Consider the following 14728-nt stretch of genomic DNA (forward strand, 5'->3'; position numbering starts at 1 on the left):
ATGGTTACATGGAATAGACTTAGTTTTTGGGTACTTGCCAGGTTCTTATGGCCTGGATTGGCCACTGTTGGAAACAGGATGCTGGGCTTGATGGACCCTTGGTCTGACCCAGTATGGCATTTTCTTATGTTCTTATGTTCTTACTTTCATTTGGATTAGACATTTCCCTGAGAACTTTCTCCAAGGTGATAGAGGGTAGTGGCAGTTACATTATACAAGGAAGGGGTGGTATTGGTTAATCCATATAGCCACAACTGGCTGATTCGGGCAGTCAGCCAAGGAATGCCAGCACTCAACTGCCAAGGTAGTACAGCTCCTACAGGATCTGAGTTGGGTGATAAATTTTACCAAGCTTGCGTCGATTCAGTCCTTGGAGTACTTATAAGCACATTTCTATATGTAGAAGGGAAGAGTCTTCATGACATTGGAAAGGATTGCCAAGTTTACCTTGCAGATTCAGACTCTCTTGCGATTGAAGACTCCCAGAGTTTGGTATTATATGCAAGTACTAGGATCCATGGTGGCAGCAGCTTTTTCATGAACTGGTCTGTATATGCCACTCTTGCAGATGTCTCTTCTTTCTTGGGTGAAAACTCAGTCACAGGACTATGAGATAAAACTGTTGCTCATACTGGAGGCCAGAGCCAATCTGTCTTGGTGGTTTTAATTTGGAATCTGGTCAGAGGAATGAACTTGGAAGCTCCAGACTGAATAGTAGTTATAACAGATGCCATTTTGAATGAATGAGAAGCACATTGTCAAGATACAATGACACTGGAGTGCGATGGAAATTTCGTGATCCATCAACTGCTTGGAAACAAACACAAAAAAAAGCATTTTAGGAGTTTCTTCCAATAATAAAAGGAAGACCAATGAGAGTATTCTTCAACATTGCTACAGCAAAGGGGTGCCAGGAGTTTTCCAGTATCCAAGGAAGTGAGCCTTTTGCTTAGGTGGGAAGAGAGACATCTCCAGGCACTCCAGGCTCACATCACTAGAGTAGGAAATGTTTGAGTGGCTAATTGAGCCATCACATCCTAGATCTGGGAGAATGGGAATTATTACACTCTGCCTTCAGGATGATTGTGCAAAGGTGAGTCGAGCCTGTAATGGATCTCATGACTGCAAAGAAGAGTGCCAAGGTTGCATATTTCTTCGTCGAAGAAAGGAACAGGGCTCAGCAGGGTTGGATGCACTTTCTTAGCTGTGGCCCCCTCTGTTTTTCTCTGTGTTTCTGCTGTGGCCTATGGAGGGAAAAGTGATTCATAGAATGGTAATAATAGATTTTTGATAAACCAATTTTCACAATCACATCAAAAGTATACAATAAATATTTTTAAAAATTAGTACAGTATAGTAAACCAATATACCAATAAAAATTAATAAGGTATAGCAATATAGCAAAACCTCTACTGTATGCAAATCTATCTCATGCATATTCATTGTGGATATCCTGAAAACCAGGCCTGTATGTGGCTCTTGAGGACCAGAGTTGGCCACCCCTTCTTATAAAGAACCATTTTTGAAGCTCTCAAATGAGGGAGCACAATCCCCTCATTCTTGGCAGCAAAGTCTAAGAAACTTCACTTTCTGGATGTTTTCAGAACTTGACTCAAATACTTGAAGGTGATAAATCCATTCAGGAGGTTGGATCATTTGTTCATTTGATGGTCAGATAAGAATAGAGGCAGCATCAAAGCCACAATAATAAGATGGCTTAAGGAAGCGATTGGTTTAGTCTATATTTCTAAGGGACTGGTGGTTCCCAAAGGACGCATTCCACAAGAGCTCATTTGGTTCCACTGAAAGAGAGATAAAGGACAATGACTGACTGACTGACTGACTGATTTATTTATTTATTTATTTATTTAAAGTCTCTTCTATACCGATAGCCGTTCGCAAATCGCATCGGTTTAACGCACTTGGGCATCATTACATGCTTTCTCAAAGCATTAACGGTTGCTATATTACTTTGTTTAAATGGAAGTATACAAAAGTGGGATGAGGTAAAAATTTCAGAATGCTTCAGCATGCTGAGCTGAGAGATTGAACACCTTGGCAGTAATTATATTATGTAGTGCACTCTAGCCGTGATTTCATTGTGTAATGCACTCCTCCTGCACATGGCAAGCTATTAATCATTGTACATAATGGAAACCATTCTAACACAAATTTCCGAAAATTACTTCCACCGTCTTTACGTTCTCTGTTGGCACAGAATAAAATAACATTAATGTTGTGGAGAATTCAGTTCTTTTCTGTGGTGTAAATGATGTCATACTCACAAAGCACTGTACTTATGAAAGAAATGCCAAGTTGCAGGCATTCTGGTACGTGTTTGCTTCCCTGCATGCTAAAAGCACTAAGATTTGTGCTTTTAATGGTAACCTGAGCTTTTATGGTATATCACAGTTATGCCAAACAATGTTTTGTGTTTTTGTTTTGGGGGTTTTTTACAGAACACTTTAAATAATGTCTATCTCCTAACTACAAACTGCTCTGCACTCTTTGTAGTCTGGGAAAATGTAGCCACTGATTTTGGTCTTAGACTTAGAGAAACACTTAAGCATTGTGCGAAGGGATTGTTATCTCTTGTTAGACGCATTCTATCTTATTTCAGGAATAAGTGTGGAAAAGGTGTACCATATATTCCAAAATATTAAAAGTAACATGGAGGCTTCACTCTGCTCTATATGATGATGCCATCCATGCTTCAGTGCCAGATTGTCAGCTGCAATTCTAGCCTGGCTAGGTCAGATTTAAGTTAAGAAAGCAAAATAAACTTATTTTATACAATCAAGTGAAATCATTTCTATTATTAGTGTATTTACAGAAGAGTTTTGTGCTTACTTTTCTTCTTCCCTGAAAGTCTTTAATGATGTTAATGCAGCACTCCCAATCATATCCAGTTCCAGGTCTAGCACTCTTCTTGTCTCTAATTTTGGTAACTGCTAATATAGTCACTGATCCCTGAGGAGAACCCAAACAAGGATTTTTCAGAAATTTGAGTTAGAGCCATATAGAGACAGATTTAGGATTTTAACTTGCATATTTGCTGTTAGGAATTTTTTCATGTTATTAATTTTGCACATTGTTCTGTTTTTGTTTTGTAGGCCCGAACTTTCACAAAAAATGTCCCTTTAAAAGCCTTCCCTGCCTTCGTTCAGACGGTAAGCGTGCCAGAGCCAGTACAGAATTGGGTTTTAGAGTCTGCTGCTGGGTGCAAACCAATTAACTCTCTCTGAATGCATCACTTCCACTCCTCTGCCGGCTCATTTGACCGATTATTCTGCATGTCTTCCAGCATCACTGTCTTGAACAGATGCAGAAGGTGCAAGCAGAGTTGTCTTGAGGGAAACCTAGGGAAGTAGGGATTGTTGCTGCTAATCGGAGAAGAAGCCATTTTAATCTTGTTAGATTTGGTCTTATTCCTGCTTTACTAATCAACAGGGTTGGATGTTTTTCCTGCCACACAAGGCACCACTGGGATCAGGGCTGTCATGGGACTAAATGATGCCCCAGACATTTGGATTGGTGGGGAGGGGGAATCGCCTTTATGTTGCAGCTGGTGGGAAGCAGGATAAGTCTTCCGATAGCACATATGGCAGGCTGGTTCCACTTCAGTAATACCGCTGTGCCTTAGCTAGTTTCTACCAATGTACTGACCAGGGCCAGCGGGAAGCATTAGGCAGGGTAGGCGATGGCCTAGGGCTCTGGAAGTGGGCGGGGCAGCAGTTTTGAAAGGATGGATGAGATGAGAAGTGGTGCGGGCGAGGCACGGAGCTGGAGGGCGTTTTCTGGTTTTGGGATCGTACACAGTTTGAGAGAGAGAGAGAGAGATCACGTGACGACATCACCGCCAAGGGCAGCTAGCGATACCCTTCCACCAGCACTGGTACTGACTGGTGACTATCCTTGATGTCTTCCATGGGTGTGTAACTTTGTTCACTGCATGTTCTGCTTCATATTGAAGTAACTGCAATTTTTTTGTCTCCAGCCTGTTATCCATTCTATTTTTTATTTTTGAATGCATCGATGACTGATCCTCAGCTATAATGGATAAATTATAATAGTTGAAAGTCATAACTCTGGTCCTGGAAAAAAAAAAAAAAAAGCTTACAAAATTGGACTTCCAATTGCAAGGGTAATCCTAATGCTTAGAATTTAATTCTTCCTCTGATGCCTTGATAATGTACAGTTACTTTGTGCACACATTTTAACTTCTGTTATATATTCTATAACTTCTGATTTATATATATATATATATATATATATATATATATATATGTTTAAATCTGTTTTATTGCTTTTTCATACAATCTCCACAGTGGTGAGTTCTTATCCACCACTGAGGCTACATAACAATACAGCATGATTAAACTTAATCATAGGACCCCTCCCACCCTCTATCCCTCTTGGATGCCGTCCTTTGAAAAATTAACCTATACCTTTTTGGCTGAGATTTCTCCACTGACAAATCATTCATAATCGAGAGCGACTGCAAGTACATATTCCAAATTCGTAGAAATGTTAGTTTTAAACATATACTTAACCACACAATTTTCCATGTTACACAAATGAAAAATAGCATTCCTTAGCTGAGTTTGTAGTAGGTGTTTCAGGTTCCAATCATTTTTGCAAAATTGCTTTTTTTTTTTTTTAGCAAAGATACATACCTTTCGACACCAGAGATGTATATACCTGTCCCGAAAAAAATACTGTATATAAATCATCAAATACCAGAGGCACTTGTGTCCCAGTAACAGAAAAAATAAATTCGAGGACCCTATGCCAAAAACTTTGACTCCTATGACATGTCCAAGGATGCCTCTGATTTGTTCACATTTCTTGCAGAGAGCTGTTGATGACAGTTGTAATACTTGTGCCTGTTTTTCTGGGATGTAAAATCGAATCAGGAATTTATACTGAGTCTTTTTCAGATCCATACTTCATATCATTTGTTTAATTCTTTTAAAGCAATTTGTTTAAGCTGTAGCGGTAAACCCAATGTTCAGTTCCTCTTGCCAATGCCTTTATTTATGTATTTATTTATGTATTTATTTATTTAAGATTTTTTTTTATATGCCGCACTATAGAAACAGTGTTGATCCGGGGCAGTTTACAATATAACATTCACAATGTTAGACAATCAAACTGCTTAGGACAATTAAAAATAATAAAATCATCAAACAGTATAACAGCTTAAAATGTACAATGAAAAAGGTTACCAAAAAGGACAAAAAGGAAAAAACAATTACTTCTGAATATGCCTCAGTATATTAATCTATGTTGATAGAAACCTTTCTCTGAGAGGTGAGTTCTGAGTTCTTTTTTAAAAACGTATATAGCCCTGAGATATTATGCCAAGAAGTATTCTTTAAATCAAATAAGTCCAACAACAATGTTCTTCTCTCTTGCCAAAGCTCTTGTAAGTTTAAAGAGTTTGCATAATGCCTAGCTTGCAGGTAAGCGAGAAAATACTTTTGTTTGCAGCTCCTGAAAGGAAACTTCCTTTACCTCATTCCCAAAAAGGTGCCACACTGTGCTTAAACCAGATGCGGCCCATGATGCAAAAATAGCAGACCAAAATCCTGGCAAAGAGTTTGGGTTACTAACAAAAAGGATGGAAATAGAAAACCTTGTAATTTAATTTCAACTGGACACATACCAAACACCAAGCCTTGATAAGCGACTTGACCATCCCACTGGGCCGGATTTTTAAAGGGTTACGCGCATAAGTTAAGCGCGTAACCCTTAAAAAAAACCCTGCGCGCAAGCCCCGGGACGAGCCTAAGTCCCGGGGCTTTGCAAAGGGGGCGTGTTGGGGGCATGTCGGGTGGGCGACGCGAATTTCGGGGCGGGAGGCGTGTCGGGGGCGTGACGCCGGCCCGGGGGGGGGTGGTTGAGCCCTCCGGACCTGCCCCCGGGTCGGGTGATGGCGCGCCAGCAGCCCGCTGGCACGCGCAGATTTTCGCCTGCCTCTGGCAGGCATAAATCTGCCAACAATGGTGGGGGGGGGGGTTTTTAGATAGGGCCGGGGGGGTGGGTTAGGGAGGGGAAGGTGAGGGGAGGTGGAAGGAAAGTTCCCTCCGAGGCCGCTCCGATTTCGGAGCGGCCTCGGAGGGAACGGGCAGCGTGCGTAGGGCTTCGCGCCGACCCCGGATTTTATAAGATACGCGCGGCTACGCATGTATCTTATAAAATCCGGCGTACTTTTGTTCGCGCGCACATAAGTTTATAAAATCTACCCCACTGTGTTGCATTTGCCCTGGGAGCTGGGAGACACTGCAGTGTAAAATATATCTTGAGTCCAAGAGCAAAACTATCTCTTGTTTTAACCCTTGGGAAGTGTAATAAGTGGTATTCTTCATCCAATCTCCAACATGTCTAAGTAAACACACCATATTATACCATCTTAAATTCGCCAAACCTATTCCCCCCCCTCTTCCCACCTCCCCATTAATGTGGTAATGCTATAAGCGGTTTCTTGTGTTTACAAAGAAACCTGCGTATTAAAGCTTCTAGCTCCTTTATATTTTTTGGTTGTGAGATCGGCAACATTTGGAGTAAATAAAATAACTTTGGTAATAAAATCATCTGGAACAAATTAACTTGCCCCACCAGTGATAAAGGAAGGTCCTCCCAATTGAGAAGCAAGCATTTTGTATCTACATATATAGTCTTTTATAATTTGCTACAGTTATGGTTGTAACATCTCTACATATCTCAATACCTAAATATTTAATAGATGTCCCTGCCCACTTCATTGGAAAAGAGTGCCCCAATGTCTACCATATCTGACATCGGCAGGGCCTCAGATTTAGTTAGATTTAAAGTGAGCCCAGCCAATACACCGTATTTCGTGAACTCAATTATTAAATGGTCATAAGACTGAATTGAATCAGTAATGTGGAGCAGAATACCATCTACAAAGGTGTCTATTTTAGATGAGGATTTTGCCCATGTCCCAATAGGGACTCCTCTAATATCGGGATTATCCATTATCTTCTTAAGAGGTTCCAAAACCAACACAAAGAGAGCTGGAGACAATGGACACCTCTGCCTTGTACCTTGACATTTTGTAAAGGAACCAGAGAGTGCACCATTCTCCACCACAGAGGCCTGAGGTTGATAGTATAAGGCATGGATAACCTGTATGAAATAGTCTGATATTACAAACATTCTCAGAACTTCCGCCATAAAAAACCAATCCACTTTATCAAATGCTTTTTCAGCATCAAAACTGAGAACAAGAGTTGGAATCTTTGCCCAGGCACTGGTTTCCATTGTCGCCAGCAACCTATGACCATTCATCACTGAACACAGATTTTTCACAAAGCCCACTTGTGCTTCATTGATCAGTTTTGGTAACAGTTTGGCTAGCCTATCTGCCATAACTTTTGTAAACAACGTAGCATCAAAATTCAATAAAGAGACAGGCCAATAGGATCCTGAGCAACTTGAATCTTTTCTCAGTTTGAAAGGGACTACAATGTGAGCTTTGTTAGAGAAAAAAGGTGATGACCCCTGAGTTATAAGCTCATCTGCCATAGTTGCCAAAGGTAAACAGACCTTACTCACTAATATTTTGTAAAATTGGGCTGGATACCCATCTGGGCCCAGAGATTTCAAAAGGTGCGCTCACTGGATACCTGCTTGAATCTTATCTGCCCAAATAGGGAGATTTCAACATTGAGGCCTGGTCTTCTGTCAGCCTAGGCAGTCCTATAGACGCCAAATATTCTTGCACTTGGAAATTGCCTGAGGCTTACATAGAATACAGCTGACTATAATAATCTGTAAAGGTTTTTGCTAAAGCCTTATTATGCACTCAATTACCTGAGCTCTCCCTCATACTTGGTATGAAGCGAGTACTACCCCAGCTTTTAGTTAATCTCGCTAGCAGTCTCCCCATTTTATTCCCATACTGAAAATATTTTTAATGAAAATAGGCCAAACCTTTTTTACCTCTTCGATGAGCAAAGGGTTAAGAGCAGCTTGAATTTCAAAAAAATCAAACTTTAATAAAAGCACAAATGTTTTGTTCCTGAGTTTTCTTAGCCTGTTGAAGTTGATGATCCAAATTCAAAACCTCTCAGCTAAGAGCTTTCTGCCTGGCCGCCACAAAAGATATAACATCCCCTCTTAATACTGTTTTGACAGTTTCCCAGAACAATATCGAGGTCTCTGTGTGTTTCTCATTCACCTCCACAAAACTCTCGCAACGTTATGCTAAATATTCTCAAAAACCCAGATCTTTATAAAGATAAGTAGGGAACCTCCAAATTCTTTGAGAGTCAGAGGGCTTGAAACTATCAATTTCTACTTACACCATGGAATAATTTGAGAGAGCAACTCTCTTTATCTCTGCTTCGTTTACCTGAGAATAAAGTATCACTATTGAGCAAGAAGTAGTCCCAACATGAGCAAGTATTATGCACACTAGAAATATGGGTATACACTCAAGACAAAGGGTATAATACCCTCCAAACATCGAGAAGATGTAAGTTTCAACATAAATAGACTCCTAAGAGTTTTTGCTGACTTTGCCTTATTCCCGGCATCATTTTATCTAACACAGGATCATGGACACTATTAAAATCCCCTCCCATTATCAAAGTAGTGTGACCATAACCCATTAAGAGACAAAATATCTTAACAAAGAAATTATGGTCATAGGTATTTGGGGCATATAGATTACATAGAACTATAGGGCACCTTTAAAGCAGCCCCTCTACTATTAGGTATTTCCCATCTGAGTCATCTATAATTGTAGATACCTGAAATGAAACACTTTTATCCACCAAAATAGCTACCTTCACCATCCACAATCCCGACAGGGCAGAATAAACTGCCCCCATCCATTGCCTCCTTAGCTTCTGATGTTCTTTCATTAAGTGGGTTTCCTGTAGCACTGCAGTGTCTGTCTTTGCAAAGCTTGAAATATTTTGTAAGATTTAACTATATATATATATATATATATATATATGTATTGTTTACCGTTCTTCCAGGCTTTTTGTCTATCTGTCTTAGCATTTTCCCTTCCTGTTCTCTTTGTTTCTCCACTTGCCTTACAGCCCTCACTTTTCATTTAATCATCGCTTAGTGTAGACATCTTTTACCTTTCAGTAACTCTACCACTCGTCATCTGCTCTGCTGCAGCCCTGTCAAACTTTTAACTGTCTGCTCCATAGCTATCTTCTCTTTCTTGCCTGTCTATCCCATTCTCCCCTCATCTGTCCTCATTCTTTTCTTTGACAACAAAGATTTTTTCTTCCTTCATTGTAGCAAACATGCAGGCCGATACAGTAAGGACGCGGTAGAAAGAGTGCGACAGTGCCGGGCGCACCCGCGTTTGCCGCACGCACAATTTGGATGACATACCGCTCGATACGGTATTTAAATGACATGCAAATGCAAGCCGCGTCCATGAAGCGCAATCCATTTTACTGTATAGGCGCTATACAGCGCCTATACAGTATCCTGGGTGCGCTGGTACCTGTCATTTCAAATGACATTTGAAATGACAGGTACCAGGAAGTGGATACAGGAGAAGGGCTGCCTGACCCCCTCACTCCCCGGGACAAGACCAAAGTGTATCAGGCAAACTTTCCCCCAGCCCCCGCTCACCTGCCCTGGCCGCGTCCATGGGTGCCGGTCTCCGGAGCAGCCCCAGTCCTCTCTCCCCTCCTCCCGGGGACAGCCGGCGGCAAGAGCGGCTTCAGCAGCCCGGGGCGGATCGGGCGCTCCCCATGGCTCCCAGGATTCCTATTCTCTAAAAGGTAATGAGCGCACGCCGTGACCTCGGACGTCGCACGCCGTGACCTGAGCGCCCGGCTGGACGTCCGAGGTCACGGCGTGTGCTCATTACCTTTTAGAGAATAGGAATCCTGGGAGCCATGGGGAGCGCCCGATCCGCCCCGGGCTGCTGAAGCCGCTCTCGCCGCCGGCTGTCCCCGGGAGGAGGGGAGAGAGGACTGGGGCTGCTCCGGAGCTGTCAGCACGGGAGATCGGCACCCATGGACGCGGCCAGGGCAGGTGAGCGGGGGCTGGGGGAAAGTTTGCCCGTGAAATTTCGTCTCAGCTTGCCTGACGCTCCACACTAACGCAGGGGTAAGGGTAGGCTGTAAATTAGCGGGTTAAAGACGCGGTAAAACTGCAGATTAAAAAAGCGATAATTGGGGCGCATGTTACTGTATGGGAGGGAATAGTTAATCCGATCGTTTACATATCATGTACATGCCGCGGGCGGAAACGGTTACCCGTTGATTTAATGAAGCGGTAAGGATGGGTTAAAAGGGATAGTGAATCGCGGGTTGGACTTAACGCGGCCAAATTGCGGGTACAAAGCGAGTTAGAAACAGGGTAATCGCGGCCGTGCTTTACTGTATCGGCCTGCAGGTTAGCTAAAAAGCACCTTGCGGATCTAAATACAATCAAGCTTTCATTAAATTGAAATTGAAAGCCAGCATTTTATATCCTGCCAGAGCTGTCTTAATTATACATTTTTTATTTGCTGAAACTTTTGTGGCATATAGAACATGGGACACATCTTTTCAGCTTATTACTATTACATGATTATTAGCTTTTCTCTTGTCAAGTTTGAGTCTCTGTCACTTACATTTTCAACTGTAAATCTTAGAAGTTTGATTAAAAATACCAGAATATTTCAGCACTATCTCTAGGATATTTTGCATTATAAATTTTGACAAATGCATTGCTTTTCCATTTACTTATTTTTAGAAATTTTGTAGACCTGTTTATTAATTATGGTAATCATTCAAAATCATCATGCAAGGCAGGAGGGGAAAGTAAGTTCTTCAAGGACAAGCAGGCTGGTAGTCCTCACACATTGGGTGACATCATTGGATGGTGTCTGGCATGGAAACTTACGTCAGAATTTCTAGAACTTTGACTGAGCATCACTGAGCATGCTCAGCATGCATTATACCATACAGCTACGCGGGGTCCCCTTCAGTCTCTTCTTTTGCATGGAGCCTGTCGTTTCACAATCGGATGAGAGCCTCAGTTTTTTTCAACTTTTTGAGTCTACTTGTCCTATTTTTGAAAAATTTGTTTTTGCGATATTTTCTTTGCTGCCTCTTGCGGTGACAAGAGGTTCCTCCGCCCCGCCCCCCGGTCCTCCCTTTAGCATTCTAGATAGGATTTTCCATGGTTATCTGCAAGTTTTTTTGCATATTGATACCCCTGGGGGGGCGGCAGTACTGTGTTTGCTCACTGGCCATCGACGGCCACCACTATCAATTTTGATTTTGCATCTCTTTTATTTCATGATGACATGTCCACATCTGAATTTAAGCAATGCCCCCCGTCACAAGGACTATGTCTTTCATGGACTCTCATGATAGATGTGCCCTCTGCCTTGGGGCATTGCATGATGTATGGAGTTGCAGCAAGTGTACCAGGATAACCTGAAAGTGACGTAAGATCTGACTCAATAAGATGGAGTGCCTCTTCAGGCTGGAGAACACCAAGCCATCAATATTGGTGGGGCAGTCAGTTCCGTCAATGCCATCTGCTGGATGAGATGCCGGAGACTAGCCATCATCGGGTTCTTCCAGGTCAAGGATGTCTGGTTCATCGTCATCGACCTCTGCAACCAGGGAAGGACCATGTCAAGCATCGAAGGAAGCCAAAGAAGCATCGGCATCAGTCCCCATTGATGCATGGTGCTTGGCATTAGGATTCACCAGCTTCTGCTGTGATGCCTCAGAAACGACCCTGAGACCAGGAGAGCCAGTCCTCCATCGATGCCGAGGGTGCACCACGGACTCCCATCGGTCCCACTGCCAGCCACTGATCCTCTCCTCGGTTCTGAAGAGGATCTGATTACACCTCCTCCATTCCAGCCTGTAATGGCATCGGTGATGTTTGAGGAGGAACTGGAGAAGCATGTGCAGCTGGCTATCAAGGAGATGCACGGTATTGGCATCATGGCACCAATGGTGCCAGCACATACACGGTCGCTCCTCGAGCCTCTGCTGGAATCCTTGCTTGCACTCATCAGCATGTTATCAACGCAGCCTGGGACAGCACCAATGCCCTTAGGGGCACCGCAGCCTCCCTCTGCTGATACAGTCATCATTGCCAGTTCCTTGGAGAAGAAAGCTCCTTCTAGCAGGCAAAGGCACCGGGGCCTACAGCCCCACATCAAGTTCCACTGGGGCCTGCACTGTTGGGCGAAGGCCAAGTGCCCATGGCCCATCCCAGTTGATGACAGTGGGGATGAGGGTACCTACGACCCCTGAGGGGATGACTCATCATGGTCGATGCTTTTGATGGGCTCCAAAGAAGCGAAAGAAGTCCCCGCCAGAGGACCTCTCCTTCACAGGTTTTGTCCAGTTGATGGCGGAAGCCATCCCCTTTCAGTTAATGACTGAAGAGGATACCTGACACAAAATGCTCAATATTGTCCAGTTCGTGGTGCCTCCCAAGAAGATCATGGCAGTCCCAGTACACAGTATCCTTATAGAGTTACTGTTGATATGGGAACACAGCCATATAGTTCCTCCCCTCCCCCCCGTGAGCAGGAAGGTGGACGCAGTTTATCTTCTGCAGAAGGTTCTCGGATTCAACAGGTGGTAGTCAAATCTGCTCTCAAATAGGCCAAGAATTCTTGGTTGCATTCTCTGGTGCCCCTGGGGAAGGATCACAGAACAATGAACGCTCTTGAGAGGAAGGAAATCTGATGGTATGCACCCCAGGGTTCTGAAGGAACTCAAAAATGAAGTTTCAGATCTATTAGTTTTAACCTATTATTAAAATCATGCATTGTACCTCAAGACTGGAGGGTGGCAAATGTAACCCCGATATTTAAAAAAGGTTCCATGGATGATCCAGGAAACAATAGACTGGTGAGCCTGACTTTAGTGCCGGGAAAATAGTGGAAACTATTCTAAAGATTAAAATCACAGAGCATATAGAAAGACATGGTTCAATGGAATACAGTCAGCATGAATTTACCCAAGGGAAGTCTTGCTTCACAAATCTGAAGAAAATAGGAAAAAGCATGAACATTCTCAAGTTAAGTGATTGATAAGACAGGCGAAGAGAGAATTTGAAATAAAGTTGGCCATAGAGGCAGAAACTCATAATAAAAACTTTAAAAAAATATAACCAAAGCAAGAAACCTGTGAGGGAGTCGGTTGGACCATTAGATGACCAAGGTATTAAAGGGGCTCTTAGGGAAGATAAGGCCATTGCAGAAAGTCTAAATGTATTCTTTGCTTCTGTATTTACTAATGAGGATGTTGGGGAGATGTTCTGGAGATAGTTTTCAAGGGTGATGAGTCAGATGAACTGAACCAAATCACTGTGAATCTGAAAGATGTAGTAGGCCAAATTGACAAATTAAAGAGTAGCAAATCACCTGGACCAGATGGTATGTATCCTAGGGCTCTGAAGGAACTAAAAAATGAAATTTCAGATCTATTAGTTAAAATTTGTAACCTATCATTAAAATCATCTATTGTACCTGAAGACTGGAGAGTAGCCAATGTAACCCCAAAATTTAAAAAGGGCTCCAGGGGCGATCCAGGAAATTATAGACCAGTGAGCCTGACTTCAGTGCTGGGAAAAATAGTGGAAACAGAATGTTAAGAATTATTAGGAAAGGAATGGTGAATAACGGAAAATGTCATAATCCCTCTGTATCTCTCTATGGTGAGACTGCACCTTGAGTACTGTGTACAGTTCTGGTCGCCACATCCCAAAAAAGATATAGTTGCACTAGAGAAGGTACAGAGAAGGGCAATCAAAATGATAAAGGGGATGGAATAGCTCCCCTATGAGGAAAGGCTAAATAGATTCGGGCTGTTCAGCTTGGAGAAGAGAGACAGCTGAGGGGGGATATGATAGAGGTCTTTAAAATCATGAGAGGCCTAGAACGGGTAAATGTGAATCGGTTATTTACTCAGTTGGATAATAGAAAGACTAGGGCAAAAAGTAGCATATTTAAAACTAATCTGAGAAAATTCTTTTTCACTCAATGCACAATTAAGCTCTGGAATGTGTTGCCAGAGGATGTGGTTTGTACAGTTAGTATATGTTACGCCCGTCGGTCGCAGACGGCTGCGACAACTATTGCTCACCTCCTTCTTTGCTTACCTGACTCCATGGGGTAGATTGGCAGCCTCTGCTAGCTATCAACGACCTACCTACCGCTCCCAGGCCTTCCAGGTTGACACAGACGCCGACCACCATCTTGCCATCGGGTCCCTCTAGACGCGCGCGCACGGGTCAGTCTTATCCACGGCATGGCGGGAACCTCAGGGGTGTCCCCTCCAGATGACGTAATTCCCCTCGGATATTTAAACCAGCTGGTCCTGCCTAAAGACGACTTGGCAAAGTGACTCATCCTTGCTAATTCCGCCTCGCTTTCTGAGGACCCTGCGTTCCAGTTCCTGCTTCTGCTGTGGATGTCTCGGGTACCCGCTCCTTGGGGGCCTCTCTCTTGTCCTGGCTATCCGTTCCTCGGAGGGCCTGACACCTCGAACCCTGCCTGCCCCATTCCCCGGGGCTTCCCTGGAACCTACACTGCTCTTTCGTGAGTACTCCACCTTGCGGATCACTTTCTGCTCTACCAAGTGCCTCCTGGTGTACCCCGCGCTGTGAACCATTACCATCTCTACGGAGGACTCCGGAGGTCCCCGCTGTGCGGGCCCTTACCACTCTATCGAGGACCTCACTGGCGCACCCTGCCTTGCGG

General features: G+C 43.3%; 1 protein-coding gene across 2 annotated transcripts in view; it reads left to right on the top strand.

Moving 5' to 3' along the window:
- NDUFAF6 (NADH:ubiquinone oxidoreductase complex assembly factor 6) overlaps positions 1-14728 on the top strand; it is a 111251-nt gene that overhangs the window by 90259 nt on the left and 6264 nt on the right. For both annotated transcript variants that reach the window (XM_029591737.1, XM_029591738.1), the window contains exon 8: positions 3114-3170. In XM_029591737.1, coding sequence (XP_029447597.1) covers positions 3114-3170 — 57 coding nt within the window. The remainder of the gene's footprint in view (positions 1-3113; positions 3171-14728) is intronic.

This window comes from Rhinatrema bivittatum, chromosome 2 (genome assembly GCF_901001135.1).
Source record: "Rhinatrema bivittatum chromosome 2, aRhiBiv1.1, whole genome shotgun sequence".
In the NCBI taxonomy this organism is placed as follows: Eukaryota; Metazoa; Chordata; class Amphibia; order Gymnophiona; family Rhinatrematidae; genus Rhinatrema; species Rhinatrema bivittatum.